At 39.8% G+C, this 22,037-nt stretch overlaps 2 protein-coding genes across 6 annotated transcripts in view; both read left to right on the top strand.

The window, feature by feature from the left end:
• The window catches only part of LOC311585261 (disintegrin and metalloproteinase domain-containing protein 5-like), a 61,892-nt gene extending 53,505 nt beyond the window's left edge, over window positions 1–8,387 (top strand). Inside the window, exon 21 of one of the 3 annotated variants that reach the window (XM_084760298.1) lies at window positions 8,125–8,387. In XM_084760298.1, coding sequence (XP_084616424.1) covers window positions 8,125–8,197 — 73 coding nt within the window. In that variant the 3' untranslated portion in view covers window positions 8,198–8,387. Of the gene's footprint in view, window positions 1–1,177; window positions 1,550–8,124 lie in introns of those variants that run through there. The other 2 variants (XM_084760300.1, XM_084760299.1) reach the window with 2 other exon arrangements.
• A 1,260-nt stretch (window positions 8,388–9,647) lies between these two features.
• The window catches only part of LOC311585262 (A disintegrin and metallopeptidase domain 3-like), a 55,646-nt gene continuing 43,256 nt past the window's right edge, over window positions 9,648–22,037 (top strand). For all 3 annotated transcript variants that reach the window (XM_084760303.1, XM_084760302.1, XM_084760301.1), the window contains exons 1-4: window positions 9,648–9,868; window positions 10,352–10,431; window positions 12,370–12,425; window positions 20,308–20,386. In XM_084760303.1, coding sequence (XP_084616429.1) covers window positions 9,811–9,868; window positions 10,352–10,431; window positions 12,370–12,425; window positions 20,308–20,386 — 273 coding nt within the window. In that variant the 5' untranslated portion in view covers window positions 9,648–9,810. The remainder of the gene's footprint in view (window positions 9,869–10,351; window positions 10,432–12,369; window positions 12,426–20,307; window positions 20,387–22,037) is intronic.

The raw sequence follows: 22,037 nt of genomic DNA, 5'->3' as shown, positions 1-22,037 counted from the left end.
CCAAACTGCAAAGATACAGGTAGAAGGACGAAACTGGATCCAAACTCACCTTCAAATGGAACAAGGACCTCAACTCAGCATCTCGAATCTGGTGAAGGAGAAAGTAGAGAACATGCTTTAATCTATAGTCACAGGAAAGGATGTTTTTAAAAAACAGCAGCCTGGTAGCATAGTCCAACAATTGACAAATGGGACCCCACAAGACACAAAGGACACCATTGTCGCAATGAAGAGGCAGCCCACGTAATGAGTAACATTCCTTGCCAGATACACACCTGACAGATTCTTATTACCTAGTTTATACAAAAACCTAGAAACCAAGAACACAATCCAATTAAAAATGGAGACACAGAACTGAACAGATTTCTCAAGAGCAGAAATATGAACTGCTGAGCAATGTAATTTAAAATGGTCAACATCCGCTAGCCATTAAGAAAATACAAATTAAGACTACTATAAGATTACATCTGGCTCAGCTAGAATGACTAATATTAAAAAAAAAACACTGACAATCAATGCTGGCATAGATATAGGGAAAAGAAAACACTTAGCCACTGCTGGTGGGAGTGCAAAATGGTGTAGCTAGTCTCGAAATTAGTGTGGCTGCTCTCCCTAAAACTAAAATATATCTACCATATGATTCAGATATAGCACTTCTGGGCATATTAACAAAGAACACTACAAAGATAATTGCTCACTCATGTTCATCGCTGCCTTATTCACAATGGCCGTGAAATGGGACTGCCTGATGGGTAATAAAAATGTGGTAAAATGTGCAATGGAATTGTATAGCAGTAAAGAAAAAAAAAATGAAAATTTCAGGCAAATAAATGGAGTTGGAAAAATCATTCTGAGTTAGGCAGCACAGAACCATAAAGACAAGCATCATATGTTCTTATACACATATGGTATTTAGGCATATGCGTTTAACTTGGGAGTCCTGATGGAAGTCAAGGGGGTAGAAAGAGGCCGAGGTGATGGCAGAGGACTGGAGGGAAGGAGGGCAGAATATAGGTGGTATAGAACCAGATAACTGTTTTGTTTTTCTAAACTTAATGGGGGCATTAATCGTTCCTCCTCACTGACCTCTGTCTTTAATATCAACTGGAAATAGGTTTAGCTGCAAAAGGAACTGAGCAGCATGGGCTCACTGTTTGTTGTCTGGCTTCTCCCACAGCATCACTCTCTAACCTCCTCGAGTGTTACTACCCAAGAAGAGGCTCTGAGGTAACCATGAGAAACTGGCCTTCTAAGAAGAAGAGGAAGAAGAAGAAGAAGAAGAAGAAGAAGAAGAAGAAGAAGGAGAAGAAGAAGAAGAAGAAGGAGAAGAAGAAGAAGAAGAAGAAGAAGAAGAAGAAGAAGAAGAAGAAGAAGAAGAAGAAGAAGGATGAAGAAAGAGCAGGAGCAGGAGAAGAGGAGGAGGAGGAAGAAGAAGGACGAGGAAAAGAAAGAAGAAGAAAAGGAAAAAAAATCACACTTTTTCTCCCACTTCTGCAGAAATGACTGAGGACTCTAAACCATGAAACAATAAATCACCTGTGTCTGTATGGATGAACTTCTGTCTGGTGCCCTCTCTATATTTTAAGTTCCATTTCTGCCTTATGCACCTCTATTTATGTCTGGGTGAAATGGTGAATCTGTCCTGAGAAGATTGAAACATGACCCTCATGAAGCTGTCGGGAGACCCCACTGCACGCTCACTGCCCAAGGGCTCAGCGTCCCATCCTCATCGTCACTATGTAGGATGGACTGACTCTTCTCTGTCTCCCTCTAACCTACCTACCTCAGACATTTATTCACACAAGAGCACATATAATTCCTGCTTGGCTATTGCTTCTCTTTTTCCATAAATGTTAACCTATGCCAAACTATCTGTTCAAAAGGGGGTAGAGAGATGGCTCAGCAGTTAAGAGCACTGGCTGCTTTTCCAGACTGGATTTGATTCCCAGCACCCACATGGCAGCTCACAACTGTAAGTCCATTTCCAGGGGATCTGATGCCCTCTTTTGGCCTCCATGGAGGTCTCCAGACACACACAGCACACAGACATATATGCAGGTCAAAACACCCATACAAATAAAAATAATCTAAAAATCACTAAAAGATTTATCATCAAGCTGAGGAAGGAAGCAGCCCAGGGCTACTGTTCTGCACAGCTCTTTCCCTAAGTAAAGGGCTTGTTTCATTTTATCACCATTCATCAAATTTGACACAATTCAGGCCATACTGAGTGTGGCCACCTCTGCTGCTTACCAAGCTTTTTGGCACCAGTGTGCTGTAAGCACCACACACCAGTGCATTGGAATGGATCATGGAAGCTTCACAAACTTTCACAAGTCAGTTAGTTAAACAGACTCAGTTGTCAAATAAATGAAAGCCAACACTCACAATGTAACCATTCTTAATTATTTTATTGTAATCTTATCTTTGCCCCCCCCCACCCCTGTGATACAATGGAGATTGTGCCTTTGTGTTAGAATTTCCTGTCTTTCCAGTTCTATAAATATCAGCCGTTGGCTTGCAATCAATTGTTGTTTGCTGAAACTGACAAAAAAACACTTGTGTTCCTTTTGTCCCCATGGAGACGGCTGTATATTTCCCAGCATGCCATATGTGTTTATTTTGAAAATTACATTGATTTATTTATTTATTGTGTGTATACATGCATACGTACATGCCATAGAATATACATGTAGGTCAGAGGACAACCAGTGGGAACTGGTTTCTCTTCTACCATCAGCATAGAAGCGTGAATTTAAAGTACAATGCGATATTATTTCAACATTTAACACCATTAATGTAAAAAAACAAAAACAAAAAAGCAAAAAAAAAAAAAAACAAAACAAAACAAAAACCAAAACTAAGGGCTGGTGAGATGGCTTATCAGGGAAAATCTCTTGATGCCAAACCTGATGACTACAGATCCACACGGAGGCCTGAGAGAGTGGTTACCGCAGGTTGTCCTCTGACCTCCACCCGTGAGGCCAGCAGCACCTGTGTGGCACACTTTTGCACATGCGCACATACCCAACAATTAACAATTTTAAAAACCGTGTGTAGCCAGTTAGAGCAAGAATTCAGAACAAATGGGAATCATGTAAATAGTAATTGTTTGGGAAAGTAATTTGGAGGCATCTGACGAAGTTAGACATGTGTTTACCTCATGATTCAGATTTTTCTAACCTTCAGTTTTTACTAATGGGAAAGAAAGCACATTTCAGTACAACAAAGACACATGGAAGCTTACTATAACATTGTTAATAGTAGTAAGAATGACACATGCATATCCATAAACATAGGAGTGGATAAACAGACTCTAGTATATCCATCAATACAGAGTAATGCTACTTAACCATAAGTAGAATATTCTAATATATAAAACATAGATGAACCCTAAAATACTTATGCTCATTATGATTTCATATATTTAAAAATAAAATAAAGTATACAAATTTTATCTGTACAAGCATAGACTAGACCAGTTAGTAACTGCTTGGTTATGTAGATCCTGTAGCTTGGGATGGATTATACAAGTGTCTGGGGACATTTGTTCGTTTGTTTGTTTGTTTGTTTTTTTCAAGACACGGTTTCTCTGGGAAGCCCTGACTGTCCTGGAACTGGCTCTGTAGAGCAGGCTGGCCTTGAACTCACAGAGACCTGCCTGCTTCTGCCTCTAGTGCTGGGATTAAAGGTGTTTGTGCCACCACTGCTTGGCTGTCTGAGGACATTTTTGAGGCGATAGCTATCTTTACCATTTGCTTGTGACTTCAGATTGTCAAAGATAATTGGCAGGTAGACTTTAACTAAGCACAAATTACCTGGCATTTGATGATATGTTTGTACATTTGAGAATATAATGGGCAGGATCTCCAAAATCATCACAAAATTTTGTGCCTATTTATGATTGTAGTTTCCATCCCTTCAATGGAGCTTGGTTGACCTCCCAGGGACCCACATCCTTAAAAAAAAAAAAAAACCAAGTCCCACTCCTTAATTAATAAGTGAGAAGTTATATAGCCAAGATGGAACATTGATTTATAATTATTCACCTCCAAGAGTCTCTTAGTCTCCTCATTTCCATATATTTAGGGGAAATGAAGTCTGCTATTCACTAGCATACTTCTGCAGCAGCATTCTGTTTCTGTTTGCTAAGAATATGTATGGATTGGCGAGAGGTGTACCATTCCTCCTTTCCATATTAATCTGCTCTTACTGCCTTTTCTTCCTGTCCTGACTTCCCTGAGTGATGGGCTGTTACATGAATGTGTGAGTGATGTAGACCCCCTCCTCCCCAAGTTGCTTTTGGAGGCAGTGTTTCATCACAGCCATAGAAACCCTAGCTAAAACAAACACCAACCTTAGCTGTGTAATTCTGAAGTACAATCTCTCCTGAGATGCTTCCAGTAGCTCCATGAGGCCCAAAACACTGTCAAGGTTTATTGTTGGTTTTTTTTTCTGGTCCAAATCTCATTTTCAAGAGGTCCTGAACTCTCCGAGCATTGACCAGGCATTCCTCCTGAGAAATATTTTGTGAGACTACTTCCTGGAGCTGGTACATTCTTCATTCACCAATGCTAACACACTAGCACACTTCCTCCTATCCACTCTACTTGATTCTTTGGATACTAAGAAGGTTTTGCTCAATGGTCCCCTCTAAAATTATATTTAATTCTTAACCATCAGTGCGAGTTCTTCGCTTAACTCCTTAGTCATCTTAATCTTAGTTCCATTCCCCGCCCCCCTTCAGTCTTCTTATATTAGGAACCAAATCAACGTTATTGTTCACAATTTCACTTTGGATTTTTTCTTTCAATATATTTCTCCTAGATAATCTTACTTCTCTGTTTTTCTGACATTCTTCTTTATGGAGTCTTACGTCTCTATTCTTCCAGCGCAACCAAGCATTCCCAGCTACCTTTTCACTATCTACGCCTAATCTTCCTAGACACACCTGGCTTCAACACATCCCTAACTTATCAGGTCTCTCAGTCCCTGGATGATTCTCCTTGCCCTGATGCTGTCAGCCACTATCTTTAGCTGCCCCACCATCTAAAAAGTATCAATTTCCACATCAAATTATTCACCTAAAACCCAAACCACCTTGCAGAATGACATCTTAACTTCAACTCTGGTATCCTCACAACTTTTTTTTTTCTTCTGCTCTCTAGTTCAGAGTATAGAGACATTGCGGGACTGAGGTCCTCAGATTTCACCTAAGTGAACACTACTGCTTTTAGGGTAAATTGTATGATTCCCACCAACATCAGCCATATATAATTTATCTTTCTGAGGAAAACTATCGTTATTTCACTTAGAATGCTTGAACGATTTCACATTATTTTGGAAATAAGACCCAAGATGCACTGTCCCTTCTCTCTCTCTCTCTCTCTCTCTCTCTCTCTCTCTCTCTCTCTCTCTCTCTCTCTCTCATTGCTTACGGCTGTGCTTCATAATCAGTGTGCTAAGGAGTTATCCATCCATTTCAAAACTAGGTTCTGATTCCCAGATTTAAGCATTGAACTCATGATGACTTCAAACATATGATTAAGGCTATTTATCATGATTGCAATCTACCAACACTAAATTAGTTACTTTGGAACATAAGTTAGGTGATTTATCTACAGTCAGCCCAACATATTTAAGGAACACCTTCATATACACATGAGTATAGTATGCAGATGATACATAGACATATATATGTGCATATATATGTACACACAAATCTATCTGTTTGTCTGTCTATCTATCTATCTATAATTTAAATTGCCTCTCCATGCACAATTCTTTAGAATTTCTGTTTCAATTTCTAACTCAGAAGAGTTTATGGCTCTAAAAGAAAGTGAAATGATATAATCAGAACTGGTGACTCTGTATAATATTTATATATTACATATTGACATTTCATACTGCTACGGCTCTGTTAAACTGCTGGCCTGGGTACATGCCCCTTTGGTTACATATATGTGATTATGTTGTGCACACATGTTGATTTCAGCAAGTCTTAGGGCATAAATATTTACAAAGCCTCATCAATCAAGCTGCTTACCTTTACTGAAATTGCCCTCAAGGGCATTCTTTGAGTGTGTCATCAACCTTGTCTTTCTCTAATCAGTTTCCAGCCATCTCCTGGAGCTACCAAGCTTTTCTTAGCTGAATGGCACAGTTGCTGATGTTTTTTGGCAGGGTCCTTACGTTTGCACTTCCCTGCTTTAGTTTGGTTTTGGTACTTTGGAAGGATCTACAGAATCAGTAAATGACTCGTGGGTGTTTATCTCCCCCCCCCCAAGTCAAAATTATATTCACACAGAAGTTGCAACACATGCTGTCTTAGTTCCGGTTTTATTGTTGTGAAGGGACACCATGAACACGGCAATCCTCATAAAGGAAAACACTTAATTGGGGATGGCTTACAGTTCAGTAGCTTATCCTGTTATCATCACGGTGGAAGCATGGTGGCACACAGGCAGATGTGACAGAGGAGAGGTGGCGGGGAGTTCTACATCTGGATCTGCAGGCAGCAGGAAGAGGTGGTGACCCACTACACCTGGTTTAAGCTTTTGAAACCTCAAAGCCCAACGCCCAGGGACACAGTTCTTCCAGTAATTCTGCTCCCTATGAGTCTATAGGGGTCATTTTAATTCAAACTCCCTCACATGCATTTGCATGATGTTCAAGCACTTAGAAGCCCAAACCTGGAAATGACCCAAAATGTTTTGCAACAGACAAAGGGTTACTTAAACTGGGAAATTGCTTCTCACAATACTACTCTTTAATAAAAGTGAATAAAATGATGAAAAAATATTAAAAGTAAAGGATGCTTAGCAGAAAATATCCAAATCAAACCCAATTTACTGCATGATTCTGTTGATGAATTTATTAGCATATTGAAAATTCTAGGTATGGGGAAGCAACTAAATAGTAAAGCTTAAGGAGGGGAAAGTGTGGGTGTGTCTATAAAGTGGATTATCAAAAAGCTTTATTTTCATTGTACAGCTTTTCTTGATGTGATTATAGTTATGTGAAAGTACACAGTGATTAAGTTACATAAAACCCTCCCCTCCTGACACACACACACACACACACACACACACACACACACACACACACACACACACCATCTGTGTGTATGTCTTATCAGAAGAAACAAAGCGAAAGAAGAGTATGTGGATTCTCCTTTGAAAAGCCTTAAAAGTTATATTTATTATTTTTATATGAATGTGTACACCTTCATGATTTAATATGCACTATGTGCATGCAAGAAACTTCAGGGATCAAAAGAGGGCATTAGATCCTCTGGATGTTGTGAGTTGTGATGTGGGTGCTGGAAACCGAATGAGCTCAGGTCCTCTGCAACTGTGGTAAGTCCTCTTAACTGCTGAGCTGTCTCACCAGAGCCATCTCCTTGTAAAAGTCTATGTGTATGTGTGTGTGTATGTATGTATGTATGTATGTATGTATGTATGTATATATATATATGTATGTATGTATATATATATATATATGTATGTATGTAACTATTTTAAATATTATACAAAATCAACTGGAGTCAACAACTCATCCAAAAGTAGTTATTTAAAAAATCTAGAAAAGAGGGTAAGAAGAGCAACAATAGGATATACTAAACTCTACTGCAGAGTCAATTAAGCTATGGAAAACATACTAACATACTATAATGTACACCAAGATGTTAATGTGACATTCAACTATATTGAGTCATAATTAATTTGGATACATAGTCAACATTTTGCTATATTCTTGCATAGCTACACTTGCACTATGTTTGTACATAATACTTTTGTTTTGTTTTGCTGAGATAGGGTTTCTCTGTGTAGCCCTGGTTGTTCTGGAACTCACTCTGTAGACCAGGCTGGCCTTGAACTCACATAGATCCATCTGCCTTTGCCTCCCAAGTGCTTGTGTTAAAGGCGTGTGCTACCACTACCCATGTACATACCACTTTTAAAAATGTATTTCTGTTAGACCGTCTCATTCACTCTCTCCAAGTTGCTTTCTTAAGCACTCCTTCATATTCTAAAGAGCCAACTCATTTTTAAAAACACATCACTGCACTTATTGACTGTTAATGATTTAATCCCACACTCCTTTGTTCCAACCCATCCTTAGCTCATTTGCGGACCTGCCAATCCCACCAAATCCGGAAAGGATTCTGAATGTCTTTGCTGTGAAGAAATACTAAAGTCTGGGAAGGAAACAGCTGAGTCAGGAAAGCATCACCAGCCGTTAAGGCCTGTCTTCTCAGTGAGGTGGTCTTGGTTTCTGGGCTCAAACACTTCTTTGTGGTCATCTCTCAGTAATATGGGGTTTAATTTGCCCTTTAATAAACATGGTGACTACCTATGAAACTGATCACATGTGTATGGTTATAAAGGGGTGAAATTTCTCTTTGTCTTTAGTCTGCCATAACTTTCATGAATGCATATTTAATAAATATAAAAAATTTTATTAAGAAGAGGACTTGGGAGGATATATGGGAGAATTATTTATTTATTTTTCTCTGCTGAAGTTTTTTATTTTCAAAGACAAAAGTATGTTTCACTGCTTTTCCCCCTCATATGGGTTGACAACTGTGGTCTGGTTATGTTGAGTTCTACTAAATGGACTTTCCATTTCCAGTCTTCATAACTGATGTCATGTCCAGATTATGTAATAGATTATTTTTCTGAGATACAAATATAGTGTTGGTAAAACCCTTGGAAGAAGTCATTCACGAATCGAATTATTCTTCATCATAAGTACAGTACCATTTTTGTAGCTACTGTTGAGTTATGCAGGGGGAAAGCCATCTTAATGCGTTCACACAGACATCTGTATATCTGACCACTGACTCGCTCATAAGGCATCAGTAATAATTGGTAACTCCATGCCAATTGCTTGTTGGCCTTTGAAAAGTTCAAGGCTGAGTTAGTTTTGAATTATTTTAATGTTTACAGTCAGAAACCTTGAAATGTATCTGCATTGATCAGGTGAAAGCAATAACGATGTCACTCAGTAAGTCAATATATTTCTGACTTTGGCTACCCTGTTAACTTCCATAGAATATAGTTATATCACGAATAACTAGTGTTTATCATAACTTTCATGACCTATTTTAAATTTTAAAAATGCTTTAAGGTTTCAGTCAGGAAGCCATGCATTTTAGGGTTATGCACTTATAGAAGTAAAAGTACTTATATATTATTTTCTGCCAGTTATTAGATGATTTTTCCAGTACATGAAAAACACATGGCCTTATGAAATACTGGAATATAAAAATAAGTATGATATACGACAGAAGCTAAAGCAAATAATTCAGTAAACAAAAGAGATTTAATTTTCTTGTTACTGATAATTAGCTACTACAGATATTTCTTGACAAACATTAAGATGTTTAGAAATAAGAAAATTTTAATTGTTTTGTTTTTGTTTTTTTTTACAAAATGGAAAAAGTATTCGTTTTATTTTACGTGTAAATAGTGCTTGTTAAGGCATACAGGGCGCTGAAGCATGCGCAGAAAGAACTGTTATTAGGTAGATGGAAACGTTGCTCATGGGTTAGGAAGGTGGACGGTGCTTCTGGAGTCCAACAGTCATGTGGGGTGGCTCTGGGCATCCTCGGACCTCTGCAGCGAAACTGCTGACTCCTCTGGACTCTGGTTCCTGCGGACACAGAGCTACTATGGCAGGCACCATGTGGGGCTTCCTGTTCCTGCCTGGCTCTGCCTTTCCTTTCCCAAGAGCCCAGGCTCAGGGGCCACGAGCTGCTGCCGTTGTACCAACTGCCATCACTGTGGCAAAGCCAGCGGCCACACCATGCTGCCATTATTCCTGGTCCTCTCATGCCTAGGTCAAGTGATCACCACAGGCCAGGGTAAGAAAAGCCACTGCTGGGCAGGGAACCACCTGTCAACAGGCCACCTGCCACACTGGCTTCTCAGTCTTTGCTCTTGGAAGCTGAGAACAAGGCTAATGTAGGTGCATCAAAGCCTACCCAGTTCCAGGGCCCAGGGGTCTAGGGGTCCATCTCTCTCTGGTGGTTGGAGGACTCATCCCAAAGACCGTTGATCCTCATTTACTGACATCCTCCAATTAGGAGAACACAGGCGAAGTGGGAGGAGAGGGAGAGGGAGAGGGAGAGGGAGAGGGAGAGGGAGAGGGAGAGGGAGAGGGAGAGGGAGAGGGAGAGGGAGAGGGAGAGGGAGAGGGAGAGGGAGAGGGAGAGGGAGAGGGAGAGGGAGAGGGAGAGGGAGAGGGAGCGAGATAGAGTGTCTCATGTCCCACGTGTTCTCCGCGTGGCTACAGGAGGGTACTTAGTGCTGCGCTGCACTGTTACTCACTGTGTCCTCCTCTGCAGACTTCGAAACACCACTTCTGCTTATCACAGTGCCGCAGAAAATCGAGACCACCATGGATGCCGAGGACCCAGAAAAGCATGTAACTAAGAAACCGGATTTTTGGAAAATGATGGGTGTTTAGTTGTACTCTACTTCTGGCCCACATCAGTGAATTTCTCCACCGCCTTTTTGAAGTTCTGTTTATGACTAATTTTGTGTGCTAATCACTGTTGGTCTGAGGGAGGGCAAATGTCTCACCTTTTAATTTTTTTTAAAAAAATTTCCAAGTAGTATATGAACATTGCACAACTGCAAGGTACTATTTTTAACGAACTGAATATTTAGTCACATACATTTTTTTATGCTCTGTATGCCAATATTACTTTTCCACTTCCACGGTGTTACCTCACACATGGATATCTGACCATCAGACAGCCTCCTGTTTTCTCGGAGCCATTTCCATAGGAGCAATGGAGAAGCAGCTAGGCAGCTTTAGGAGAGCAGTGCAGAGTGTCTTCAGTCCTTTCCAAGTCAGACATTTGTTTTCTACAAAGTTAGGGCACTGAGTTATTCAATCTACAGTGCATTAATATTTCACATCCCAAACCATGAATTTAGCTTTTAAAATAATATTTTTACTTAGTCTTTGGAAATTTCTTACATGTACATCTGTTGATCACACCCAACCTACTCCCCTAGTGGTTCCCGGCAGCCCCCAGCTTAATGCCTTTAAGGTTTTTTTTTTTTTTTAATTAAAGATTTTTATTTATGTATCTGTGCTTTGTCTTCATGCTCACCAGAAGAGGGCACCAGATCTCACTATAGATGGTTGTGAGCCACCAGGCGGTTGCTGGGAATTGAACTCAGGTCCTCTGGAAGAACAGACAGTGCTCTTAACCTCTGAGCCATCTCTCCAGCCTGTCCCTTAAGTTTTTAAATTGATTTTTAAAGAGATTTCTATTGTACTAACCAAGGACAATACAAGTAGTAAACATTAAACCCCTGCTCTGATCTAGCCAATGGATAGGACACTCTACACAGTTATGTGGAGAACAGAGACTAACTCTGACATGAACTCTGGTACCCTATATTTGATGACATCCCCTTGGTGGGGAGCCCTGGTGGCACTCAAAGAAAGAATAGGCAGGCTACCAAGATGAGATTTGATAGCCTGTGACTATAAAGTGGGGGAGGAGATCCCCCTTGGTCATGGACCTAGGGGAGGGGAATAGGGTGGGGATGGGAAGGAGGGAGGAATGGGAGGATACAAGTGATGGGATAACAATTTAGTTGTAATCTGAATAAATTAATAAAGATTTCTGTACACACACACACATACACACACACACACACACACACACAATCTAGGCACTTGGTGTCATGTCTGTGTCTTATTTGTACCTGTCTTGCAGGTTTCATTATGAAATCTCTGCATACTTTATTTTCTCAGGCTACAGAAGATGGTATTATACAGTTTGTTTTCCAATTGCTTATATTACAATTTATAGGAATAAAAAATACCCTGTATAGTTAATTGTATATATCTCATAAGTAATGACTGCTACCACCTGTAAATGGGTTTATTTCATGTACCTTTTGAGTTTTTATGGCCCCAGTGTCATTTTATAGGAGAAGACATTTGTTTTGATTTGTTTCCCCTTCAGAGTCAGGGATGACTCTCTTAATTGGTGAGAAAAAAATATAGCTTATAGTTTGGAGTTTTTTCTTTTGTGTGTTATTTTGCTAATTAAAAAGCAAAACAATAAGGGACTTTGGAGTCAGGGGAAGTAAAGCATGACTGGAAAGGGCGTGTATGTGTGAGAAGCACAAAAAACAGCAGACTGTGTCGAGGAGTCATCTCAACTTTGGGCTATGTAGGCTCTAATGTCCGGTCACACACATAAATCACAGTTTGTTTCTTTTAAGGAGTTGACGTTTCTAACAACAGCTTTCTCTCTCTTTCTCTCTTTCTCTCTCTCTCTCTCTCTCTCTCTCTCTCTCTCTCTCTCTCTCCCTCTCTCTCTCCACTTGGCTGCAGGTCACTTACTTGGTTACAATTGAGGGCAAGGCATACACGATCCATCTGGAAAAACAGTAAGTCAGCATGTGCTCGCTCTCACCACACAACTGTTTCCATTTGCTTTCCTGAGCCGAGCAAAAGCACTCCGCTTACTTGGAGTACTCTGTCTCCTTTAAGATTCACATAAAACTGAGATTTTTAAAGCTTTCTTGTGATATTTTAAACCTAATACTCTACAGTCTATGTTAGTGATAAGTCTTAAGATGAAAATCACCAAAGGCCTTAAGGCAGTGGTTCTCAACCTTCGTAATGCCACAACCCTTTAATACAGTCCCTCAAGCTGTGGTGATGCCTTGGACTGGCTGGTTTTATACGTCAAGTTAACACAAGCTAGAGTCATCAGAGAGACTCATGGGAATGCCTCCATGAGATCAGCTGTAAGGCATTTTCTTAGTTAGTGATCAATGGGGAGGGCCCAGCCCATCGTGGGTGGTGTCATCCCTGGGCTGGTGGTCCTGGGTTCTATAAGAAAGCAGGCCGAGCAAGCCATGAGGAGCAAACCAGTAAGCAGCACCCCTCCACGGCCTCTGCGTCAGCTCCTGCCTCCAGGTTCCTGCCCTGCTTGAGTTCCTGTCCTGACTTCCTCCAAAGATGAACTATGATCTGGAAGTGTAAGCCACCGAATAAACCCTTTCCTCCCCAACGTGCACTTTAGACATGGTGTTTTCATCCCAGCAATAAAACCCTGACCGGGACACACCTCCCACACACACCATAAAAGTATTCTTTTGCTACTTCATAACTGTAATTTTGCTACTGTTTTGAATTGTGACATAAATATTTTGAAGACAGAGGGTTGCCAAAGGGGTTGTGACTCACAGGTTGAGGACCACTGCCTTAAACCATAACCATGAATGGAGTAATGAAAAGTACAGATGTTACTTGTCTATGTGTACTTTTGGGGTTGCATACATCGTTTTGCACCTTTATGGGATTTCAAGCTCCTTACTTACATGGAGACCAGGGAAGAAAAATATCTCAGCCTAGGAAGTCAAGTAGATCTTGAAAATACTAAGATGGGGCTTAAATTGCAAACGTAGGCTAAGCTTGCCTAGATCATGGCTTTCATTAAGAGAGAGAAAGAAAGCAAAAGCAGTGAGCTGACATCAATTGTGTGGTCACGGGCTTCACAAGAGTAAAGCAGGATGCTTCTGCAAACAGCTGTAACTAATAAAGATCTGTATCCATAGCAGGCACATGCCTCTCTCCTCCAGTACCAGCCCCTCCCCCCCCTCTCTGCTCCAGAACCAGCCCCTCCCTCCCCTCTCTCTCTCCTCCAGCACCAGCCCCTCCCTCCCCTCTCTCTCCTCCAGCACCAGCCCCTCCCTCCCCTCTCTCTCCTCCAGCACCAGCCCCTCCCTCCCCTCTCTCTCCTCCAGCACCAGCCCCTCCCTCTTCTCTCTCCTCCAGCACCAGCCCCTCCCTCCCCTCTCTGCTCCAGCACCAGCCCCTCCCTCCCCTCTCTCCTCCAGCACCAGCCCCTCCCTCCCCTCTCTGCTCCAGCACCAGCCCCTCCCTCCCCTCTCTCCTCCAGCACCAGCCCCTCCCTCCCCTCTCTCTCCTCCAGCACCAGCCCCTCCCTCCCCTCTCTGCTCCAGCACCAGCCCCTCCCTCCCCTCTCTCCTCCAGCACCAGCCCCTGCCTCTTCTCTCTCCTCCAGCACCAGCCCCTCTCTCCCCTCCCTCCCCTCTCTCCTCCAGCACCAGCCCCTCCCCCCTCTCTCTCCTCCAGCACCAGCCCCTCCCTCCCCTCTCTGCTCCAGCACCAGCTCTTGCCTCCTGTGTCTTAGGTCCCCAGCTATGTGATGCTGTTTCTTGAATTTCACTCTTTACATTTCTGTCATGTTCAAATAGTTTTGTCAATCCATAGTTGTGCTTCTCCCATTTTGCTCCAGTTTTGACCTTTTCTAATTCGCCCTTTCTCCCTTTATTCTATGAGGAAGCCAATGATATTAGCCTTGCATACAACCTTCTAATCATTGCCTATATTTGTTTTTTTATTTTTTATTTTTATTTTTTTCTATATTTGTTTTTATATAGAACTTACAGAAACTGATAAAAACTTTCCCCACAAATGTTTACAATGATTTAAAATGATCAGTTCTTATTTGGTAGTGTGCAGGGGCACTTTCTTAGTGTGGGTATAGATCTTAACATTATTCAATGTATAATTTTGTAGTATATAGAATAATAGTTAAAAGGGTCCTTTATGGAGACCATCTCTCTAAATTCTGAAAATATTAACAATTAGGTTCCTGCTATGCTCAGATTGGCATTTTTGTCTAAGACGAACAGAGATGAAGGTGAGATCTTGGCTACATCTATATCCCATCCTCGGCTGTAATAAAATTATGATATCACATAGGCCCCTCTGTGCCACATTTAAGCTCCATGTATCAAAACTCCAAAGCAATGAGTATATGTATAAATAGATGCAAATGGCATAATACTGCTTAAGAATCATCACCTTGTCACAACATGATGACTTTAGCTCTTCACTCTTCTTTGATGCTTTGGGATTACTATCAAGAGATGCAGTGTCTTCCCCATTCCAAACTTCTCAGCCACAACCCTCCTGTGGGAGTTCACTCCTGTGCCATTGGGCAACATTGTAAGAAGAGGCCCACTCCTATGTGCTAGTTAGTGACCAGTTATTAACACAAAAATTCAGTATTTGTGTTAGCTGATAGATTTGTCATTAGTCATTCGGGTCTGTGGTTAGGAAGGACGCTTGGCATCCAGCCTATCTGGGAAGTAGTGAGGAGGAAGGATTCTCTTCAAGGGGCACACTCTCCTAGTCATTTAGAACATCCCCTGTAGGTGTGCCTTTGTCAGTTTTTGTCCACCTGACACTAACCTAGATACACCTGGGAATAGGGAATCTATGTTGAGGATTTACTTTCCTCAGATTGCTGGTTGACATCTGAGGACTCAGCCCACTGAGGGTGACGTCACTCCCACCACATGAGCCTGGTAAGAACATAAACTGAGCAAGCCAGGGAGAGGAAGCCTGTAAGCAGCCTTTTCCCATGGGCTCCACTTCAGTTGACACCTGTAGGTTTCTGCTTGATTTCCTGCCCTGACTTTGGTTAACCATAGACAGTGCTGTGGAAATTTAAACCAAATAAACCCTTTTACCCTCAAGTAGGTTTTGGTCAGTGTTTTATCAAAGTAACAAAAAATACAAACTAGGGCGAGGTCCAACTTTTGAAAGGCTCTACCACATTCCAGTAATCCTGGGAACTAGACACATAGGCTGGGCATTGATGCATAGTCTCTGGGGGACACTGCAGACCCAAACTACAGCAACCTACTGAACGCTCTGATCACCTTCTAAGGCTTTGGAATAAGGGGCACTGATTTTCATTTCTGGCTCCTACAAATTAAGTTGCTGAGTTGTGACTCTTGATACTTACATTGGCCAAAATGAAGCTGAGTGACATAGAAGAGGTTTTAAAAGTCTCTTGTGTTCATTTTTATGTCAGCACTATACTGTTTTTATTACCATAGCTCTGTAGTACATCTGGGATGTACTTGAAATCTGGGATGGTCATATCTCCAGCAAGGTTTGTTTGCTTGCTTTTTTTTTTTTTTTAAATTGTTTGGGATTGCTTTTGGCACTCCTGAGTCTTTTCTATTTCCTTATAAAATGTTAAGATTGTGTTTTTCAATTTCTGTGAAAGTTGTGGGGGATTATATTGAATCTGTAAATTGCTTTTGGTAGGGTGATCATTTTCAGTATAAGTAATTCTACTAATCCATGAACATGGGGGGGGGGGTCTTTTTATTTTCTGATGTTGTTTTCATCTTTCTTTCATCAATGGCTTCAGTTTCTATTGTACAAGTCTTTCACTTCTTTGGTTAGGTATATTCGAAGACTTTTTGAGGCTATTGTCAATGGTCTTGTTTCCTTAATTTGCTCTTGGTGTTTGTCATTTGTTTATAGGAAGGCTACTGTTTTTGTTTGGTCGGTCAGGTTTTGGTGCGTGTGTGTTGATTCTTTACCCTGCTAAATGACAACTCTCTTGACCAGCCATAGGAGTTTTCTGATGAAATCCTTTGGGTCTTTTAAGTGTGCAATCATATCATCTAAAAATAAAGATGTTTTTCTTAATATGTTCCAATTTGTACCCCCTTTATTTCCTTGAGTAGTCTTACCGTTCTAGCTAGGAGTACAAGTACTATATTGAACACCAACAGAGAGCTGGACATCCTTGTCTTATCCCTGATTTCAGTGGAAATGTTTGAAGTTTTCTCTATTTAGCAAGATGTTGGCAGTAGACTGGTTGTAAATTGCCTATGTTATATGGAAATATGTCTCTTGTATCCCTACATTTCCCCAAAACTTTTATCATGAAGGGATGTTGGATTTTATCAAAGGCCTTTTTACATCTCATGAGATGGTTTAAGCCTATTTATGTATGTTGAAACATTCTTGCATCTCTGTGATAAAGCTGACTTGATCATGCTGGGTAATCTTTTTATGTACTCTTGAATTGGGTTTCTAAGTATCTTATTGAAAAATTTTGCATCTAGGGTCATCAGTGAAAGGCCCATAATTTTCTTTTCTTTTTTTCCATTTTATCTATCTATGCCCATTTTGGTATCAGGGTAATAGTAATCATAAAAGTAATTCATAAATGTTTCTTCATTTTCTATTTTATGTAACAATTTTAGGAATATTAGTGTCAGTTCTTCTTTGAAAGTCTGGAAGAATTTTGCACTGAAACCATCTGGTGCTAGGTTTTTTGTTTGTTTTCTTTTTTGAGATTTTTATTACTGCTTCTATCTTCCTAGATGTTATAGGAATATATCTTGAATTAGCTTTTATAGACCATATATATCTAGAAGTATATATATATATATATATATATATATTTTAGTTAGTCAATTTTTTGAAACATGATTTCTCTGTGTTATTTTGGCAATTCTAGGCTTGCTTTGTAGACCAGGCTGGCCTCAAGCTCACAGAGATCTGCCTGCCTCTGCCTCCCAAGTGCTGGCATTAAAGGCGTGCGCCACCACACCTAGGTGCAAATATTTCCTTTAGATTTCCAGTTTAGTATTTAAGTTCCAGTGGCACAATTGGTTAGCAAGGCACTTATAATTTAGACTTTTTAAAAAGTGCATTCTTATGATTCTTGGAATTTCTTCAGTGTCAATCTTTTTTCATATACATCTATTTTATTACACATGTATAAAACAAACTACACACAGCAGGGAGAACCATGTGACAATCATGAGTTCTATAAATATTATATTCATAGCGATTTGAGTATTTGTATTTGTCAAACTTGAAGAAAACGTCTTTCCTGTCTTGTTGGGTCTAAATTTCTGAATGAAATTCAATATCTATCCTATCTCAACTCTAATAACTTAACTTCTTTATCTTGATCTAAAAAGATCTTATCCCCTAACCAACTAAACTTGATTGTAAAAACTAAACTATCTGGTCTTCAATGCCCCTCAGAGACGTGAGAAGGAATAAAACTTAAATTCCTGAGTGAACCAGCGGTGCAGGTTAGCAGCTTCCAAAATGAACAAATTGACTGACTGAACAGTCACCCAACACTCTCTATAATGTTGGAGCCTCATCTTTGGCTTTCTGGCCCAATATCTCTGCCAGACTTATTTGCAAGGCAGGCACTCTTGAGGACTTGCTTACCCTGTTTTGGCAGAGTGTGACCATCGACTCTGCCTGCATCTAAGCTGCCCATCTTTAGGAAGAATTCTGTTTGTGGCAGGAATGAGGACATTTTGCCCAGTGGCTGGTTTGCCACCTTTGAAGACATCTCCATAAGGAGGCTCTTGGATGCTCATCATCTTCTTTGAGGTCGGCTGGGTGTTGTCAGGAGTTAACTTGTCTTGTTGTCAAAGAAACTTTAGGATTATTAAAAAAATCTTTAAATGCCATATTCTGTGTGTCTCTGAGGCTTTTGAAGACCTTATTCAACTATTTTACCTCATGTATCGATAGAGTCATATCTATCTCTCAGACTTAGGATGTATATTCTTGTGCTAGAATCTCACAAGTATTTGACATGTCGATGTTTTATATCAATATACTAAATTCTGTACCAATGACCTAGACATAACCTTCTTTATAAGTTACAATTAAGGCCTTGAGTTAAGAGTAGGTTCAATCATCTAGCTTTTGTTCTATCCTCCCTCTATGTTCCGATGTCTCCCTTTCTTTCTTTTCAGCTCCTATGTCCTTACCTACGGATGACAGATAAAGGAAAAGAGACACGTCCCTGAGTTCCGCCTAGTTTTTTCTCTGTATAAGACCAGTAATAACTTATGACCAGCAGTGTTAATCTTGTTAATCTTTTCAAAGAACCAGTTCTTTATTTCACTGATTCTTTTTTTTTTTCTTTTTTCTTTTCTTTTTCTTTCATTTCTGATTCATTAGTGTCAACCCTGATTTTGATTATCTTTTCCCATCTGGTTAGGAGGTATTTCTTGTTCTTATATTTCCAAGGCCTTGAGGTACATCAATAAGGTATTAAAGATCTCTCAAATATCTTAATGTAAGCACTGAGTGCTATCAACTTAGCCCCTTTAGGACTACCTAGCCCATGTTCTGTGTACTTTAGAATGTTGTGTTTTCTGTTTTCATTTGCTTTTGGGAGTTTTGTACCTCCTTCCTCAACTCAGTTACTCAGTAGTGCATTGTATAGCTTCCAAGAGTTTGTGTACTTTCTCTAGTTTCTGTTGCTGATGACGTCCAGCTTTATCTCCTTTGTGGTAGGACAGAATGAAGGATGTCCTCTCCATTTTCCTGTATTTGATAAAATCTGCTTTGTGTCTTATTATGTAATTGACTTTGGAGAAAGTTCTATGGGAAGAAGCTGAGAAGAATGTGTATTCTTTAGTGTCTAGGAGAAACACCCTGCAAACATTGGGTATGCTCATTTGGTGAAGACTCTGGTATAAGTCCACACATGTAAAGATACCTGATGTTTTTTTTTTTACAAAGAGGCCAAAAATACACTTTGGAGAAAAGATGTCATCTTTAACAAACGCTGCTGGTGAAATTGGATCACTACATGTGGGATAATAAAACTAGATCCTTATTTCTCACCCTGCAGAAAATTCAACTCCAAATGGCTTTAAAACTTTGACATAAGACGGATACCCTGAATCTGATAAAGGGGAAACTAGGGGATATATCTGAACTCATTGGCACAAACAGGATCCTAGTAATGCAGACATTAAAACCAACAGTTAGTGAATGTGACTTCATGAACCTAAAGTTTCTGTACAACAAAGGGCACTGTCACTGGAGTGAAGAGGAGGCCTACAGAATGGGAAACAAATGTTTGCCAGCTCCACATCTAACTGAAGATTAGTAACTAGGATACATAAAAAACTAAAACAGATATGCAAACAAAAGGCTAGACACCAAGGAATCAAACGACAGTTTAAAAATGGGGCATGAAACTAAACAGCGTTCTAGAAAGATGAAATAGAAGTGGGCGTTTAGAATCTTGAGATGGTCTGTAACTGTATGAGAAGCATTTGATGATGATACATAATTAACTCATTCTATTTATTATCAAATAGTGAGATTATCATACCATGAGGTATATTTGTGGTTAATATAAACTAAAACTGAAATGAGATGATGTGGTTGTGACCATTAACTTGCTATCTATAATTTGTCATAGTCCCTGGTTTTAGTCTTAATTATTATCTTTAAGTTGTTATTTATCTAGTGTACCATTAACACAAGCTATATAAGAAAAAGGCAAGTCTATTTAATTTTTAGATATTTGGGTCTGTAAAATTTACATTTTAGTTAATCTGGAAGTGTTGTTGATAATGAATTATTAACCCCATGAAGTATTATTAATGACATTATTACAATAAAATATCATTATTTTGGTTGAAATAGGTCATTTTTACATCCACTTTTTGGGACATATTCGTATAATCATTTGGGGAAACTGCAAACAGATTTTTCTTTAACAAAGGTAAGTTTAAGTTTCTGCTATGTAGATTTGTGTGTGTGTGTGTGTGTGTGTGTGTGTGTGTGTGAGAGAGAGAGAGAGAGAGAGAGAGAGAGAGAGAGAGAGAGAGAGAGAGTATGTAGTGGTGTTTTTCTTCCATATATATCCATAGTTTTTAATTTAGAAAGTAGTATGCATAATTTATATGTAGATTATATACGTTCATATATATGCATGTATTTATATAATATGTTACCCTAGAAGTTGGTTTTTACATTTTAAATTTATTTTTAATTAAAATATTGTATCATTTGACTCCTTATTTTCCCTCTATCTAATCTCTCTCATGTTCCTTCCTTCTAACTGTGGTGATAATTTTTCGGACAAGGCAACACAAAGGAGCCTAGGCTGGTGGCAAAATCACAATCTTCCTGCCTCCACTCATAAGTGTTGGAACTGCAGGCTTGTGCTATCATGAGCAACTTAGATAAAATATTGATTTTAATATGCTTACGGTGCTGCTGATGGAAAAAACAAATGTTTTCTAATCCTCAGTGCTTTTGGTCAGACAGATCACAAATGCAAAACCCAATATGTGAATTGCCAGGAAAACATACTGAATAAAATACCTGCTTTTGAAGTCTGGAACTCAGAAACCACTCATCTGAAAGTACAATTAAACTATGTCTGAAGCCTTCAGAAGTTTGAGATGGAAAGGAAAAGGCAGGCTTAGAGGGGCAAGGCATGCTGAAAGGTGGGCAGTGTTGTCTCACAAGCCCAGAACAGAGGAGGAGACTGTAAGAATTACCATAAAGAAAGACAGCAGGAAATGGTGAGAGAAGACTCCAAAAGCAGATGGCACACAGATCAACACAGGGGAATGAGTGGGTCGGCAGAAATGGGGTGGCATCCAGAAGCTCTCCGATGGAAATAGTGAGGTGTAGACTAGGGGGTTCTAACAAAAGATCTCAGCGCATCTTACATACTGCAGTATCGGAGGTAAGGGGAAACTACTAGATGTCTGCATCTTACAACTAATTCTAGTGAACATTTATTAACTATGCATACCAACAGGGTCTAGTGTGGTATTTCAACACTTGTATAACATGTGCGATGAACATATCCAGATTCCCTTCATCCATTTTCTCCAGCCCTCCCCAGTTCCTAGACACCACTGCTCTAAGCTCAGGTTTACCTTTCTGGCTTCCACATACGACAGAGAATATGTGGTACTTGTCTGAGTGGCCTTGGCTTGTTGTTGTTGTTGTTGTTATTATTTTTATTATTATGATGGTTTAGTATTATGACTTAGAATGATTATTACTAATGGAAGTAAGATCCTCGCTTCCATTCCTTGTACTAGAGTGATGAGATTTAATTTTATTTTTGTCAAAGTTATTCCCTACTCTGTGTGTGTGGTCACAGGTGTTCTTATCAGTTGCAAAGAGATTGCTATTGATTCCATATTTTAGCTATCATGAAGTGTTTCCCTAACCATGGGTGTACAGGTATCTTTAAAATGTTAGTTTCCTTTCTTCTACACGTATAGCCTAGAGTTGGGGTAGCTGGGGCTTATGGTAGATCTAACTTTGTTTTGTTTGTTTTCATTCTCTTTTGTTGAAAATAGTTTTTTTTCATGTAATATATACTGATTATGGGTCCCCTTTCTCAACTT

Source organism: Acomys minous (genome assembly GCF_964271855.1).
Source record: "Acomys minous genome assembly, chromosome: 15".
In the NCBI taxonomy this organism is placed as follows: domain Eukaryota; kingdom Metazoa; phylum Chordata; class Mammalia; order Rodentia; family Muridae; genus Acomys; species Acomys minous.
Note: the sequence above shows the minus strand (reverse complement) of the source record. Positions and strands in the feature narration are given on the sequence as shown.